Source organism: Sturnus vulgaris, chromosome 2 (assembly GCF_052056855.1).
Source record: "Sturnus vulgaris isolate bStuVul1 chromosome 2, bStuVul1.hap1, whole genome shotgun sequence".
NCBI classification, from domain to species: Eukaryota; Metazoa; Chordata; class Aves; order Passeriformes; family Sturnidae; genus Sturnus; species Sturnus vulgaris.
In genome coordinates this window covers 35,103,177-35,121,280 of record NC_142244.1, presented here as the reverse complement: position 1 = coordinate 35,121,280, position 18,104 = coordinate 35,103,177, and the positions used below count along the sequence as shown (strand labels likewise).

Here is an 18,104-nt window from a genome sequence, read left to right as displayed (position 1 = left end):
GACCAAAAGAGATAACATTTGTAGTTCTCTGTGTGTGTGTATGCAAGAATGGTTTGCTTTTTTCCTCCTGTAATACACCAACTGAAAACATCATTTAAAATGAAACTCAAGGCCAGATTTAGCCTTGCCCTGAGCTATGACAACAGAAAATATAATGTACTGAACGTGCAGTAACTTCCCTCTTGGTAGTGCAGCTCCAGAAGTTGAACCCTGAAGGCTGAATAATTGTTGTTTCCTGTATTAGTTTGTAACAATTTATGAGAGTGGGAAAGAACAAAAAAAAATTCTTTGCAATCCCCTGGGCAAATAGGGGATATGAGAGTTTCGTCTACCAGGGTGAAATTCAGGTTTAAAAATATTCCAATTGCAAAAAAGGGAATCTAGGAAGAAAATAACTGTTCATAGTGTGTCTTTCTAGATTTCCACAGCCATGTCATAGTTATGTTTCAAGTATGGATTAAAGTCTTATTTTTCTTGGAAGCTGCATTGTAGAAGGAAAAAGAAGAAGGCTTCAGTCCAACAGCTACTCTTTGTTTAAAATCATTCACTGAATTTTTTTTCCCAGCTAACTTCCAACCTTGATCACATTTCAAGTGCTTTGAAACAGAACGTGTTTTCAGATGGTCAATGTATGATTCCTTCAGAAATGTATTTCAGGACCCTTTTGTGCTTTTAGCATTGCTCACATTGTAAGGAAAGAAAGTAGTGTTCCCTGTTTGGCCCTATGGACAGCAGAAATACATTAGCAGGATTTCCTAAAAGTCAAGGGAGATTTGCCATCAAGTTAAATGGTCATATGCATCAACCAGTGCCCAAGTGCTTTTGAAATCCCATTAAACTTGATGCTTTCAACCATCTGGGAGCTTCCCATTATAAGGCATTCTGCACTGGAAAGATTTCTTCTTAATAAGGAAGCAGTAAGAGAGAGGAATTAATCAGGGAGATAAAGATAAAGCCCTCTCTCAAAGGGCAACCCAAATTCAGACCAAATGTGGCAAAGGTTTCTGAAACGATCAGGCTTATTCTCTTCTTTATTTACTCCTCAAACTATTCCCACTTGGTCCCCCTTTCTGTAGAACAGAAGTTGAAAATAGGACAGAAAAAAGCTGACTTTTTAGTATTTCCAGCTGGGCCTGGAGTGGAATATGCTCAAAATAGTGTGAGAAAGACTGATATGATTGTAGTGAGAGCCATTTGAGTACCTGGATAGACATCTCAAACCAGGCCTAAAAGCCAAAGTACAGACACTCAAGGGAAAATGTGCTCACATGATGTACTGTGAAATTTGGCAAAATCAGTGGCTCTTGATTTCAATAAGCAGCCCAACTGCTCCTGAGCACCAAAACTTCTGTGCTTCACCATCACCTTGTAAAATGGCCCAGCCTGTAGAGTCACTCCTGGCAGGGGCAGGTGTCTCTTGTCAGTACCCTCATGGAGGAGGGGGTGTATCTGCACTTGCAAATTGCTTTTTAAAAGTGTTCTTACAGAAAAAGAAGAGGGAGACTAACATGCATTTCAATATTGTGGTTACTGTCCTGCTCTCTCACTTTCCAGATTCAGGAGTGATTTAAAGAGTTATTTAAAGGACTGCCTGCTTGTTGCCCTTTTCCTAATTTAGCATCCTTATACCTGCATGTGAAGATTAGAGTTCCGCTGGGATGTGAGAGCAAAACAGGGTTATATGCATGGGTCCTTAATTAAAACAGACCTCCCAGCCTTAGGAAAAAGAAAAAAAAATCAAAACTTGGCACAACATCAACTGGCATTAGCAGTATCAGCATCATACTTAGGTGCCCTACAGAAGAGGAAACTGTGAAAGAGCACTCAAAAATAATAACTGAGTTTCCATGATGCTGTCAAGAATTTCACATCCCAGGCTTCCAGGTGTGGATTACTTGAGCTAGAAGTATAAAAGCTGTGTAAAACACAAATGAAGCAGAAAAATTGAAATCTCAGCAGGTGATGATGTACTCTAAGAAGGAATCAGTCCTTTAAAACTTCATCTGGGGAAAGAAGGGGAGGAGCAAGAGAATACCAGACCTAGCAGTTCTACATTTCCTTTGCTTCCAGGGCATTTTCTTTCCCCTTACCTTTTTTTTTTTCCTTTTTTCTTTTGGCTCATAGTGTCAAATCTGATGCTTGAAGACATCTGAAACCTGTTTTATCCCCTCTCACCTTCACGTCTGCCTTGGCATTGTTATCACAATTACAAGGGCAGGTGACAGTTCTCTAGGCTTAGAATCCAACCTCTCCTGCAGTGAAATTCAATCAGGTAGCATCATTTCTTTGAAAAATAAACAAGACTGCAAGCTCTGCAACTGGGAAGTAAATTAAATGTGTTCACAGAGCTTCAGAATCCTCTTCGCCTTTCATGTTATACTGCTTGACTTCCTATTAAAATTATTGCTGGCGTAGTCAGGGCAGTGACAAGGAGCATTTTTGTGAAAGAGAGATGTTATTGCAATGAGCTTGTAGGTGTCAGTTTTATCCTGGACAAGCAGATCTAGGAAGAATAAAATGTGGCTTCTTGAGGTTGCTCTAGTGCAGCAGCAAAGAGTAAGGTGAAATAATGTGGCGTCTCTTCAGTCTCCCAAGCAATGTAATTCAGTGTGAGAGGAATGCTGGGCACTACTCATGGCCCTTTTGCACTGATGTGGCTGACAGAGGATTTCAAGGTCAATTTCATGGAATCTACCTGCTTGCTGCCTTGCTCCTTGTACCCTCCCTCTCTCCCAGCAAAACATTTTTGTTAGCCAGGGGAACACAACTAGGCAGAAAATATATCATTGGACCATTAGGAACAATATATTTCTGTGTGACAATAAATATATGTATTTGTTTGATGCAGTAAACAATTCTATTCTAATTATTTGTTTATCTCCTTTTTTAGTTTACTCACTATTTTCGAATTAATGCATTGTTGTCTAGAGATAGTCAACATTTATTAGGAAAGGGTAAAACCTTTTATCGTACCAATTAGTATGTATGAAATATCTTCCTGGGCTGGTAGGTGAGTAGCTGTGACAATTTATTTTAGGCTGAGCAGCTACACATACCTTCTCACCAGCACTGAAGAAAATATTTTGAGGCCACTTCTTACGTAGTGGTGGAGTAGACTACTAGTTGAAGGGACCAGACAGGATGCTTAAAATGACTCTGCTCTTTCCTTTGCATCTCAGTTCTAATATGGAATATTCTCATTGGTACGGTTTTTTATAGTCCTTGAACCTTCATTTCAGAACTGAGATTAGCATTGATTCATTAAGGTCTAATTGTCCTCCTGAAGTGCTATTCCTACATGTTTCTGACACCAAACACTGCCATCTCCAAAGCAACTTTTTGAGGTTATCAAATGAAACAGTTGCATTTGAATTCATACAGCCACACCGCACTGAATGGCACTTAATCAGTTCTTAGAAAGCAGTCCTGGTGCTTATTAACTCCCCAAAAAGCTGCTGCCTTCAGTTGCCAGCTAGATAACTGTTTTTTCTTTGCCAATAGATAGTTGCCTTTAAACGCCTAGGAAATTATGATGCTTGGTGGGAAGTGCAGAGTATAAAATATTTATCTTTAACACACAGTTGTGTTACTGCACCCTCTAATAGGATTTGGTGTCAGGCAAACATCTACCTTGGCCTCTGGCCCAAAGATAGGGAAACAAGCTATTAAGTTGAATGTTGCATAGTAAATAAATAAGGTGGAAATACTGTTAAAGTAGTTGTACTGCTGACCAGCAAACATGGTGAGTATATAAAAAAGAAGTCCATCAAGAGTTGAGCAATTTGTCTACCTTCTTAATATGTTTATTGTGTTGCATCTGGATAAAGGTAATTCATGTTGGTAGTTGTGAGCCAGGCCAACAGATCTTTATAGAGTTCGCCACAGTAGAATTGGCTTTCATGGGGCTTTTTGTCAGCAGCAAAGTGGTCCCCTGAGCAGAGTATTAGCCTGGGAGCTTTGTTCCTGTCACATGAGTCAATTTATAATGTGAAGGAAATGCTGCCTTGTATTTGTCCCTGCCTCAGATTAACAACCTAGAAAAAAAAAAGAAATGGTAACAATTAGCAATTTCATATTGAATTCGATAATGCCCTTAAATAAAAGATAGTTTAGTGTGAAGTCTTATTGTGAGTATAGGCTGGGTCATGCCAGTTCATGGCTTCACTCAGAGTAATGGGTGATTACAGTGAGAAAACTAGCAATGGGATAAAGATTTCAGCCAAGTTTCCCTCAAAATCTGTCAGCTGTGAGTTTACTTGTACTGAAAAACATCCCCCGAAATAAATGGCAAAAATAGCAGATCAATGTTATTTTATGCAGTATGTTGAATTATAGCTGCTGAGAATACTTGGGGATATTTTTTTTTTGTTTCTTTCTTTCTTTGTTTTGATAATTAAAGCTCATGAGCAGAAAGGACCTTAAAGAGTACTACAGAAGAAGAGTTTTGCTCTTGGAGAAGTCTAGGCTTTCACACTTACTGGACGTTTTCCATTTCTTATTTTTATGAATCCAGAAAGAGTTTTGTACATTCTCCTTTTCCTCTCTGAGGTAGGCTGTCCTAGGTTAGGGAGTACCTGCTTTGTGAGACAGGGCATTTCCATACTGTTCTCCAGAATGAGATAGTGTGGATCTGAAGACCAAGTGTCTCATTATGTCATTTAGACTTTCTCTCAGAGAAGTATGAGGAGAGTATAATGGAGAGCATGTATGAGTATATGGAGAACTGAGAAGATGCTCATAGGACTTGAACACCTCTCCTATGGAGACAGGCTAAGGGAGTTGGAATTGCTCAGCTTGGAGAAGAGAAGGTGCCAAGGAGACCTTAGAGCTCTTCCAGTACCTAAAGGGGCTACAAGAGAGCTGGAGCAGGACTTTTTACAAGAGCATGGAGGGATAGCACAAGGAGGAATGGCTTTAAACTGACAAGTGGGTTTAAAGGTTTAGATTAGATATTAGGAAGAAATTCCACACTGTGTGATGAGGCACTGGCACAGGCTGCCCAGAGAAGCTGTGGCTGATGCATCCCTGGAGGTGTTCAATGCCAGGTTGGATGGGCTGTGGAGCAGTTTGGTCAAGTGGAAGGTGCCTCTGCTCATGGCAGGGATATTGGAACCAGATGGTCTTTAAGGTCCCTTCCAATCAAAACCATCCAGTAATTCTGTGATTCCATAAAATGACTTGGTTTTTTCAGCTGCTCATTAGACTGTGAAGCTGGCAGAACATTTAATTCCATAGGCAAGCTTCTGCATTCCCTATCAGAAGCCCCACCACCTCAAGTTTTGCCGGTGTGAGTTGTTTGCTTTCGGACGTTTCACTCCTATTGCCACACTGTGTTTTCAGTGTTCTCTTTGGACACAATAGCAAAACTTGATGAAGGCATCATCCATCATCCATTGGCTGGCTCTCCAGTTATTAATCTCTGCCCTTACCGGCTGGTGTCAGTCAGATCTCTTCAGGGATTTGGAAGCCAAGAGAAAACTGTGGGAATCAGACTGGAAACAGAGAACATATGTATCTCTTTCTAAAAAAGAATTGTTCATGGTCTCACAGTGAACTTTAACAATTAAATAAAACAAAACAAAAACATTGTCGTGATTCTCTAAAGGAGTTCCCATGGTACTATTCATAAAACACCATATGGAATTTTGTATATATTGGAAAATACTCCTCTAATTATGTGAACAGCTTACAGAATAAGCTGTGTAATGGAGACTAGAAGCCAGCCATAACTGCAGTGGCGTTTTTTTACTTATTTACTGATAGTGTGTCACATCTGTAGCAATGTTGACTGTGAACATACTCAAAAGAAAGACAGCTGCCTTGTGCCAGTGACTTAGGGACTCCCTGAATGTTGTGTCCCTTCTATCCCAAATGATAATAATTTGGCTAAGCCCTAGCTTCTGAAAATGTCTGTTTGATTCTTCATTCTTTCCAGGGTTCTCCCATCACGACTCCCTAATTTCTGATGCCAAGTCACCCGCCTCCTCCTGTTTATCTTGAAATGTAGGTGTTAGAGCAGTGTGCATGAATGTGTGTGCACTTAGATATGCCAGAGGGCTAGAAAATTGTCTGAGGTGCACAAAAAGCAGTCTGTAACCACTGAAACAAAATTCAGTCCTACGTTGAAAACAGAGGTTTGTATGAAAAGCCCTGAGTGAGTATAACTTACTAATGCCTGCAATATTCAAAATAAAAAGAAATTCCACGTTATAATTCTGCCTAAGAATATAAATAGGAGCATGCATAGTGTTGCACACACAGCTTGCAGACTTACTGCTCACAAGCCTCAGTCTCAGCCTTGTTTGTGCTCATTAGCTCTGGAGTTTCTGAGGAAAAAATGTGTGTTTATTTAACACTTCCTTTATGGAAGTACTTTGGAGTTGTTTGGGAATAGCTTTGAGACAAAGATGCACTGCATGAAACTGCATCACTTTTCAGAATAGATTCTCAGTAGTGGAAGAACTTTTGGGAGTCTGAAGACCTTAATTGCCCTGAATCACCAGGAAAGTTTGCGTCCTTAACTGCTAAAAAAAAGCAAGTGGCACAAGTCACAGGGGGAGTAGAGTTCCTTTTCACTTCATCTCATCTCTATCAGGCAGGTTATTCCAGGGCAAATAGAGGTTGTGTAAAATGAGAATACATTTAAAATGTTTCTCTTGGCTATATTAGAAAAGCAAGGGACATCAGAGGAAGCGGTGAAATGGGATGAAAAACTTTTTAGGGGCCTATTCTATTATTAATAGTATAGGGTATTCAGGCCACAGGTAAGAGCTACTGAGGTGCTTCAGTGAGGAAGGTAAAATGGGTTTCATCCACCTGTTTTTTAATTCCTTTTGAGTCAGCCACTATATAGCATGAAGCAGTTTAGCCACACTTGCAAAAAAGTGTCTGGGAAACCAAAGATTGAGGAGGTAGTGATATGTGTGCATATCACTGCAGCTTTACAAGGAGAAATGCCAGATCTGCATATGAACCAGAAAATAGATGTGAATATTTTTTTAATGTGTCAGTCACTGTCAGCAGGGATCTGACCAGTTATAGGTGTCTGTGCTGAACTAGTCAGAGGAGAAAAGGATGCACTACCAGACAGAAGGTTCTTACATGGACTCACCCAGAGATTCTTGAAAGGTTGGTTACCTAAGCACAGCTCTGCTCCATTTCTGTGGTCACTCTGAACTTCTAAATCTCTTTATGCATAGTCATTGTAGTGGACAAAGTAATTCAGTTTAATCTGCAGTGGACATCAAATTGGTGTGCAGAGTCTTGCCTGTCTTGTCCTAGGCGTCACAGACAGGCCAGCTGAACCCACTGTAACTACAAAATATTGTTTCCAGTAGCAAAGATTACCATTTAGCTGATGTGGTGCATTGTCACAGTTTGGAACAGTTGCTGTGCTTGATGTTTTGCTACTTTTTAGATACTTTCTAAATGTTTCTGTGGGTCTTTTTATTATTTTGCTTAAATATTATATTGCCAAAATATACCAAGAAAGCTATATGGACATTTACTTCTCTTCAAGATCTCTGTTTAGTCCATTAAAGCAAAAACTTGGGAAAAAGCTTTTAAAAATAGTTTTTAATATTCTAAAGGTGGTGTTAATGCTGGGAGTCTGTCCTGCATCAAGCCCTGAGGTATTCCCCTGGACTTCAAAGGTCACACCTGTTGCATCTATGCAGTGTTGCTCCACCTTGCAGCCCCTGACCCAGTGTGGCAGGGGGGTGGTGAGGTGTCACGGGACAACTGCACTAATGCTGAATAGCACGGCCCTTCTCTTCCCAGTTTTCAGGCAGCAGGGAAAAAAAAAAAAACACCTCTAGTTTTTTGTCTGCTGCATTCTGCCTTTTTTTTTTTGCCACCTTTTGAGCCTAACCACCTCACTGGAGGGTCTGACAAGTGCCAGAACCAGCACAAGAAGAGGGATCTTAGAGTTGTTCTTAGGATGAGAAGATTAGAGGAAAGAGACTGACCCTTTCAGTGACAGGAGCAGTTAAATCTCCTTGCCTGTCTCATTATCTTTTTTCACAAAACTCACACTCTGTATGTTCTTCAGGTGTGTAAGTACTTACGTAATTAACTTATTTTTCCTATTCTGCATATATTTCTCGAAGAGAAAAAAAGTACAAGTATTGTAAAAAAGCATAGAGGAAAAAAGGCAAAAAGTGAATTTATTTTGGTTTTCAGCAGTGACATTAACTCATTTCAAAGTTCTGAGGATTTGTATACACATGGGCTAATCTTAACTTTTCATTTACAGGATAGACTTGTGTTTATACCTCCTATGAAGTGAGAGATGGTATTCCTAAATATCAATATAAATGCACAAGGCCTGAGTCATTATTTCTTTATTCTAGGAACCATGGCTGCACTTTGATTAGAATAAAGATGACAGCTCAAGCCTAAAGGGTTGTCTGCATGTTGTGACTGTTTCCATACACCATCAAGTGAATACCTATTTAACTGTTGAGTGTTAGAAAACTGACAGCACTTCATTGTACCTTTCTTGCTGTATGGAGATGTCTGCTTATGAGACGTGTGAAGCCAGGACTTAAAACATAAATGCTTTAAACTGGTTTTATTATGTAAAATTGCTGTTGTCCTTTATGAATGATTAAATTACACCACAGCCTTTAAAATGTCCTTCAGAAACCTCTGCTCTTTGGCAAACACCCATCCAGAAACCAGCTTCCTTTCATTTGTGATTAGAAACTAATCTGTACATCTCTGCTGCCGCTGGTTCTCTTCGCTTGCACTGATTGGGAGTTTACAAATAACTTTGCTCCCACAAGGTCTCGTGAAGTTCATCTGTGCAAATGCGGTCATTATTCACAGGGCTGAGATTTTCACCCCACTCTGTGTGCCTCTAGTGCCCCTGCTGTATAACCAAATCTAATTCTCATCTGATAGGCATCTCCCTCAGAGAAAATGTGAAATAGCACTGTAGAATGAACCATGGTATTTATTACAATGCCTTTAAAAGCCCCACTCACATTTACTCAGTTTTCACTCACAGTTCAGTGTAAGAAAACAAGATTATTTTCATTCTCTTTTTGATGTGTTTACCAGCTTGTGTTGTTCTTTCATGAAAGATATGTTTTAGCCCCAATATTCTGAATTCTCCTCAAAGGAGAAGTGCTAAATAACATTTTGCTTACCTGTTAACTTCCCCTGAAAAATTAATAGCTGATGTTTTTGCCAAAGTCAGGGAATTTAAGATGATAACTAGAAACAGAAGAAAATGTGGAACAGACCCATTTTAGTTCCACCAAATAGAAATTAGCCCCAACATTTTGAGCTGTTAAAGATATATATTTTATAATGTATAATGTATTATATTCAATATAATATTGCAGAGCAAATAAAAAATTTGGTTAGAAGTATTTCTTGAACAGGCAGATAGGATGAACCAAGGGTCTGTGTTCAGTAAGTTCATAGGGGAACATATCTATCATCACTCAGCTCTTCTTGGCACAAATAGAAGCCTCAAGGTCACCTAATCAAGTCAATAAAACTGGACCAAAAGTGCATATTCTGCCATGAGAATTGTGTGTATTGCATCCCTGGAATAAATTGAAAGAGGAAAAATGGTCATAAAAATATACAGGAAGAAAAGACATTTGGAAGTTTTCAGGTTCTGAGAGAATGCCAGACCTGATAGGTGCTGAGCAGCTCGTATTTAATCACAGGATTTGCAGTTGAATCATCCATTGGTGTAAATGGATGAGCAGGGTTTAGTGCAGCTCACACTAATGCTTTCTCCCCAAGTGTGGCAGTTGCTTTGAAGTTTCAACAGTCCTGCCCATCCAAAGCCCTCCTAAACTCAGAGATGTTTTCTTGCCTAAAGAAGTGTCTGAATTCTCTTTTGTTTTCCAGAATCAGTGGATAACTGTCCCAGTAATTGCTATGGGAATGGAGACTGCGTGTCTGGGACTTGCCATTGCTTCCTTGGCTTTCTGGGCCCTGACTGTGGCAGAGGTAGGAATTTTATGCTTGATTAACTGCTACCCTCTCCCATTCAGTTAATATTTTCTTCTGGAAATTATATTCATGATGGTGCCTTTTGCAAAGTACTAGTCACCTAGTGTGGGGTTGCTGCAGTAGAGTGGAAGCAAGTTGATCTGTGAATTTTGTTTGCCACAAATACGCTAAAATTTTGCTCAGCAGCTGAGGGATCTGTGGGTATTTACACTGGAGAAAAGAAGGAACAGTCTGGGCTCTACAACTGCCTGAAAGAAGGATGCAACCAGGTGGGGATCGGTCTCTTATCCCAAGTAAGTGATAGTACAAGAGGAAACATCCTCCAGTTGTGCCAGGGGAGGTTTAGATTGGCTATTGGGAAAAATTTCTTCAGCAAAGAATTCAGGCTGCTCAGGGAAGTGGTGGAATCACCATCTCTGGGAGTGTAGGTGTGGCATTTAGGGACATGGTTTAGTGGTGGGCTGGCAGTGCTGGGCCAAGAGTTGGACTTGATCTTGGAGGGCATTTCCACCCTTAATGATTGTATACTAATCGTGACTGCTGTGCCCTTAGGAGCGACACAGCCCCTTGGTCTGCTTGTGGACAGGAAAATGTCACACTGGAAATTTTCTCTCTGGAAGTGACTTTAGAAAACATGATTTATAAATGTTGCATTATGGTTTGTTTAACAGAGCACTTTTATCATGGTGTGGCATGACACTACAATAATGATACTTTCTGTTAAGATACTGATTGTACAAAAAGTACCTTGCAAGTCTGCCTGAGCCTGGCTGTGGGGAATAGGGCAGTGTTAGAGTAAAGGCTAGGAGTGGAATAGTGGCAGGAACAACTGGTTACTCTGGCCAAAAGTGAAAACACTGTGAGGACTGGGAAGGAGACTTATCCCAGTAAACAGTATAATACATTTTTCTGCTCAAGTGATAAGTATTTTTAATAAATGGGTTTGGAAGGGTTTTCTTTGGCCTGAATGTTTTAGGTTATTTAAACATTTAAAAAACAAACTGAAATACTTTTAGTAAGAACACATTTCAAATCAAGATATCAAAACCTTGCATGTGGGAAATGACAGGATACTGTGCATCAACCTTTTCAAGGCCTTTTTTGGCTCAAACAGTCCAACAAACTAAGAACAGACTTATAAATCTGGGGAGGGAGGTAGCACAGAGCGTTAGTGCCCACCCAAGGAGCTGCGGTGAGGCTGCAGGTCAGGCTTTACCCCAGCTCATCGCTGCTTTGGAAAGCAGGCTGGCGCCTTCCCAAGAGAGAGCTAAACTCTGTCCAACCCCGGCCCTCTCCCCCTCCAGCTGAGCTGGGTCACATCCCAGCAGCGAGCCAGGAGACAGAGATAAGGAGCCGTGCACCCCCAGGGCAGGCGGGAGCTCCCTGCCAAGGCAGCGAGGCCGGGCTGAACCCGGCGGGGTTTCAGAGTTCACAGCCCAGTAAGATGGATGTGGCAAGCTGTGTCCCTGAGAGCTGTTATGTCAAACTTCTTGCTGACTCAGGTTACACTTGGTTTGCATTTCCTTACACTTGGTTTGCATTTCCAAGCTCCTTTTCAAATCCCTAGAGCTGGAGACAAAAGGAGTTTTTTTCCATGTCCCATAGCATATTCCAGCTCACACCTCCTAACTTTCAGTAGGGGCAGAAGTTCAGGGCTTGTTTCCCCCAAGGCTCCCTTTACAGTCTGTGGAGAAGAACAACTTTCTTCACTGTGAGTCAGAGTACTTAAACTCTTGTTCTGAATCCATTTTCAGAGGAGCTCACCTCCCCTCCGGGGCTATATCCTGAACTTTCTCAGGCTTTGCAATGGAGCCATGTGAGTCTCCCATTTCACCAGAGCACATGCTCTAGCTGCTGTGAACACCTTTTATTCAACTCTGTCTTTTCATTCAGAATCATCTAAGTTCATATCACAGGTTGCACTCGCCCTTTAGGAAGACAGAAAAATAACTGGAATGCTAAATATATATTTATGTATGCATGTCCACTCACTTAGCATGTAAAATAGATCATGTTACCATGAGCATGACATCCAAGGATTCCAGCATTGGCTTCCTGTTGGTTTTCAGGGGCATCAAAGATTCTTCTTTTGACCCACAAATCCCTCAAAAGGCAGCATGTGTTGAGGCTGTTAGGGTATCTGCAGCCCTTCACAATCCCTGTACGGAGCAGCAATCCTTAAATAAGCAGGTTCCTGCTCACATGAAGAATTCCATGGATTTCCTGGATGGTCCTTTATTTTAATTCAGCTTTGTAATTGACCATCCAAAAGAATGGGAAACTCTGGAACAGAAAGCATTTCTCTTTTTAGTAATGGTTAATTATTAATGTATTATTAACCAATGTTTTTCAACAAAATAAGTGAGAGCAAGTCACCAGAGGTGTGTTCCATAGGCTTTTTGAAGGTTTTCTTGGACACAGGAGGTGGTGTTTTCAAGTTCTGTATAAAGTAAACAAACAAACAAATGATCTTACTCTCTGATGCTCAGCTGTGCATTTGGGTTGCTGTTATCATTACCACACTAGAGAATTACTATAATTTTGCCATCATAGACATTGTTGGAATCTGAATAATAAAATAATAATTATATATCTTTATATATGGAAAAGAGCTGCATAAGTAACAGGAGAAAAAATTCAGAAACCTCTTTTGTCTTTATTATTATTGCATGCTACTCAGGAGGCCTTGTTCTCACCATTGCCTTGACATCTGTAGCAGTGCTTTCTAGGTGATGCTGAATGTGATCTCCACAGAAGGCTCTGTGGAGTGTCAGTCTCACTGCAGATGGCCAGTAATTTATCTGATCTTTTACTGAGTGATCAGCTGTCTTGTCAGGAAACATGTAAGTCTTTCTCAGCAACCTCTCCGTGGTTAAAGGCAGTTATTCTTTCTTCTTGTTGAAAAGAACTGCAGACTGTCCCCTGCCAGTGCCCTGAAAAAACAACGTCCATTACTGAGCATTGAAATTTGATATGGGAGGGGCAAAAAATTCCATCCCTTCACTGAAAAGTAAAATTACAGAGTGAGTGTGCTGTGAACCATGCACACAACAGGGTGTATCTTAAACAATTTAAGCCTCATATTGTATAGGTAGATACCATCTTGCAAACAATGCGCTTGGAATGCACCACTGCAATGTGTTTTCTTTAAAGTGAGCAGAGTGCTCCTTAGTAATAACAATTGCCAAATTCCTTTCTTTCCTGAACCTCTTTTATCTTGGTCAGGCAAATATATAGTTCACCTCATATCAAACTGATTTAACATTCAGAGTTGGTAATGCATTGTATTTTTTTGAGGCTGCTGTAGTTCTGGAACACTCAAACTGACTTCACTATAAGGACGCGTGGAGACAAGTCATAATGCACTTTCTGAGGTTACTGTCTGAAAAGTTGGGAAGAGAAGGAGAGGACAGCTTTCCTTAACCATGTAATACCCCTCCCCACACATAATCAAAGTCAGGAACGAAGCAAAAGAGGGTTCATCGCATGCCTAACGCAGTTGAATTAAGCAGCAGAATGAAATATTCATTTCACATTTGTCCTGCATAAAATTGTTCATAAATTGCCTTTCCGAGGGGCAGATGAGAAGGCCAGCTGCTCTCACCTACAGCTGATGTGCAACAGTGAACAAAAGCAGTCTGTGTTGAATTATGTGAAATCTGTGAATATATGTCCTTGCAGTTGAGTTTCAGCAAAATGAAATGAAAGAGAACAGAACTTAAGCAAGAAGTTTCAAGGTAGAGTGAACAGGAAAAGGCTGTTATTTCTGAGGGACTGAAATCAGCATCTTCCTTGGTAAAATCAGAACAGAGGACAAAAGGAACATAGTGTGGCTGGTGTGGAGAACAGAATAAGGAGAAGGCGTCATCTGAAAGGAGCTGGAGAAAACTCGGAGAACAGTGATTACAAAAAGCTGTGGTCATAGAGACTGATGTCTGGTCCTTGATGCCCTCTGCTTCCTTGTGGAACCTGTTCTGTATCCTTCAGTTCATCCCATCCAACTCTGCCTGTTTCCAAATTCAGCTCTGAAAACGCTTAATCCTGGGATCTATCATGCCACAGCTTCAGCTTGTCATCTTCCTCTTCTTCCCTTTATCACAGGGAGGAAGCCCTGGATCTGGGTGGTCTTAAGAGTCAACTGACTTTGCTGGTAACAAGGACGATTAAAAATCCTTTATAAATCCTTTATAAATTGTACAGATTTCAGAGATTTACACAGCTTTTATTACAGGCAGCTTGGAAACAGTAGAGGCCAATTTTACCTTGTGGCTGGTGATGAATTGAGTCCAGCAGAGGTAATAACCAAAAATGGGGGCTGGACATTCGGTTAGAACCATAGAATTGTTAAGGTTGGAAAAGACCTCTAAAACTCTTTCCATCAAGGTCAGCTATTAACCCACCACTAAGCCATATCCCCAATATGCTACATCCACACATCTTTTAAATTCCACCAGGAATGATGACTGAGTCACTTCCCTGTGCAGCCTGCTCCAGTGCAGGCAACCCTTTCAGAGAAGAAAGTTGATAGCTGATGATATGACATGAGCAAAATCCAGGAAATAGTCTCAGTGTGGCATTCTGGGCTCTGAGCAAGGCAACTAAAACCCATAAAGCTGAGAGTTAACCCAGAAAAAAACAGGGAAGTATTTTCTGTGCCACTGAGGTCCTCAGAGACAGTGTCAAGGAAAGTCTGGCAGCGGGTCAGGGATAGTGATAAGCAGTCTAAGGTCAGTGATGCTGTGGAAAGAAGACATCAGTACATTGTAAAATCAGAATACAAGAAAACTATGAGTTTAGTTAGTGAAAAAAGGTATCAGAGACACCAAGTAAGAATATAGTCTAACTTAAGGGCACTCTTTGTTTGTTTTAAACAGTCATAGGAGAATACAGTTAACAAGCTGGGTATCATGCATATAAAAAATTTGGTTTTGGCAAAACAAACAGCAACCTACCCTGGTGAAGACTGTGTATAAAGAATGTAAATCACAGGCTGGGCTCTTGTACTCCTTTTTGAAGTGATTTTCCATTTGTTTTAATGTGATTTTTGTTTGTCCATAGCGTCCTGCCCAGTGCTGTGCAGTGGAAATGGGCAGTACATGAAAGGAAGGTGCTTGTGCCACAGTGGCTGGAAGGGAGCAGAGTGTGATGTCCCAACCAACCAGTGCATTGATGTCTCCTGCAATAACCATGGCACGTGCATCATGGGCACCTGTATCTGCAACCCGGGATACAAAGGCGAGAGCTGTGAAGAAGGTATGTGCAAGATGCATTGAATTAGCCTTTTGCTTTGATTGTTGTTCTGTAATTATATGGATCGAGGCAACGCAGAATCGGACTGGCACTTAAACAGAACAGTAATAGGCACCTTAGAGATACAATAGATGGATACAGCATAAAAATGATATGTTGTCATAACTCCTTGTTAGCTATCATACTTGTTCAATAATTGGATGAAAAGCCATCAAATTCTTCAGATAGAAGAATCTAGTTGAAAGACCAGAACATCTAATCATATGTTCAAATGCTCTTATTAAAGCATCATTTCCATTTACACATCTAAACGTATAATTACTTATACAGTGCTTTCTTCTCTGCTGCACTATGCCAAGCAATTTCAGTTGCTTACATACACAAAATGGTGGCGTGTGAGAGAAAGTCCCTGATCCTTGTCAGCTTTAAAAGCTTAGAAATGCTTAGGACTTGAATTAAATTCTGCTTCAAAGTCAGATATTATTTTAATGGCTCTTCCATAGCTTTTTGCTCACATTAGCCCCCAAACATTTCATATTTACATTTAGATTTACAGCTGCTTTTAGTACTTATCTTTAATCTTTTTGTGTAGGAACTCACCTGCCAACATAAACCTTTATCTTCCTGAGTCTGTGACTGCCTCTTACTGCTAAATGAAAAAGTGAACAGTTTGGCAAGCATACAAATCATTAAGAGAGTATAAAAATATATCCAAAAGTGCATTATTTAAAGAATAATGTTCAAAACTTTTGAAAACTATTCTCCTAATTCTATGCTGGTGACCTGATAAATAATTATTCTTAAATTGCGCTTCTACAAGTACATATGTAAGGCCTCTTCACCACTTGATAGATTAAAGATGTCATTTGAGACTTTTAAGAATGACAATGACTTGAATTAATTTATGGTTGTCTTCATGTATGCAGGATAAAGATTTATCTGAAATGGCTTTATTTTATAGGCAATGAAAGTAGACTGAACTGGATTCAGATATTCAAATGGCATCTAATCTAGCAATTCTTTTGATGTGTTAAATGTATTGGAGTGGGACGTCTCTGATGTAGCATGGCTTCAGTGTCAGTAAATGTTAGAGACGAACACTATCAGCTCTTACAACAATAAGCCATCTCTTGAGAAAGCCTCATTTTGGCTTAAAGCACAATTCAGTGAAGCTATGGGGCATGCAGAACCCCAAGATTGTGACTACTGAAGTATCTTTAAAGCATCTCTGTAGACCTCCTATTTATTAGATCATATCTTTTCTGGATAAACAGAAATGAAAATATCCTGATTTTGCCTCCAGCCAGAAGTGTTTAATGTGTGTAAATCAGAGTGAGATTTGCCCTTTTTCTGTCAGGAACCTTTATTTCCTTGGTCACGTTTAAAGCAGAAAAGCCAGGCACTGCTCGGTTATTTTATGTTATCACTGTAGCAGGGGACAGTGTCAGTCCCACTAGGTCAAAACTTGAAAAGGGAGGAAGAACAAAGAGAACATGGTTTTCTTATGGGCTGTTCAGTATTTTTCCAAGCATGCTTGTTTTTGATATTCAAGGCATAATTTGTATTATATATATATGTACATACTTAGATTTAGTAAAAAAAGGTTGATTTATACTATTTTTAAATTGCTTTTACTCTTTAATTTCTCTTCTAAGAAAGGCCATCTGGTATTGATTACTTTTTATTATTTCTCAGTTCTCGTAGCTTCACTGCTTGGTCCATGTTTATAATGGGTTTTCATTCCAGGGTTTCTTCTGTCTTTTCTTTTTCCCCTGTAGAAGTTCAGCAATGTTTATAAAACATCGGCCAACAATCCTACACGAGTTTTCTTTTCTCCTTCCTTAGTTTATTGGCCCATATTTTATAGGGCATGGCCTAAGCCAGTGAGACATTACAGGGAGGGGAGCAAATTTAAGCAGTGAAATATGAGAAGTTACTCTTTGGGCACCGAATAAGCCTAATAACTTGTGTGACCAATGAAGCATGAAGCATATTGGGGAAAAGTGTAGAAGAGGCACTAACCTTGCTTGCTGCATGATTTATCTCCCTGGCAAAGATTTCTCACAAGGCTAAACTATAAACAGGGCATTTTCTAACCAAGAATTTGACCATTTGGGACATTTTCCAACCAACAACACAGACATACGCTTTTTTTGTCCTTTCCAGGTATACTAGATCTTGTCAGCTCTGCCCTCATGCCCAGCTCCCCATGTCTACTTATCCCAGAGCTGAGCAGCTAAATTTGTCAAGCAGAACTCCCTAAAAATATACCATTGTATTCCAAATCCACTAAGCAATTGATTAAGAAGAAAGCAGAAGCCTGTAATCCTGTCCCAGGGCCCTTCCAATGGTGCAGAAAGCCTAAAGAGATAGAGCTAGTGAGGCTGAGCTTAAAGTAGCCATTGTGTGTGACATTTTCTGAAAGGGCTCATTTCAACATGAAAAATGGCCTCGGGATTATGATAAATGGGGGGTTCTGACATGCACATTCCCCTCCTATAATCGTCTGTGTTAGAGCTGAGATAGCAGATTGTCTGCCTCCTGTGATGGAGGCCCCTGTAAAACTCACCTTTTTCCCAATTGACCTTCAGAGGAGATGATTAATTGCATGGAGGTAGCCTCTTGTCAGTTAGCGTGTGATCTTTGTTCTCTGTGTTCAAACCATCTGCTGAGAACGGACAAGGCTGCTACTCCATCCCTTAGTCCTTTTCATACTTATTACTGCTGAGAAAGAACAGGGCCAGGGCTTCAAGGGTCTCATGCTAAAATTGGCACCCTTGCTCCCAGCTTGCTTAACAGTGAAGGAGATTTATGAACTCATCCTTTCCAGCCTCTTAAAATTTTTGAGGATTGTTCCAGCTATGAGCAGAGCTCCAGGA

At 40.3% G+C, this 18,104-nt stretch overlaps 1 protein-coding gene across 8 annotated transcripts in view; it reads left to right on the top strand.

Moving 5' to 3' along the window:
* The window catches only part of TENM4 (teneurin transmembrane protein 4), a 1,535,416-nt gene that overhangs the window by 1,372,232 nt on the left and 145,080 nt on the right, over window positions 1-18,104 (top strand). For all 8 annotated transcript variants that reach the window (XM_088159254.1, XM_088159253.1, XM_088159247.1 and 5 more), the window contains 2 exons: window positions 9,871-9,972; window positions 15,034-15,228. In XM_088159254.1, the coding sequence (XP_088015380.1) occupies window positions 9,871-9,972; window positions 15,034-15,228 (297 nt within the window). The remainder of the gene's footprint in view (window positions 1-9,870; window positions 9,973-15,033; window positions 15,229-18,104) is intronic.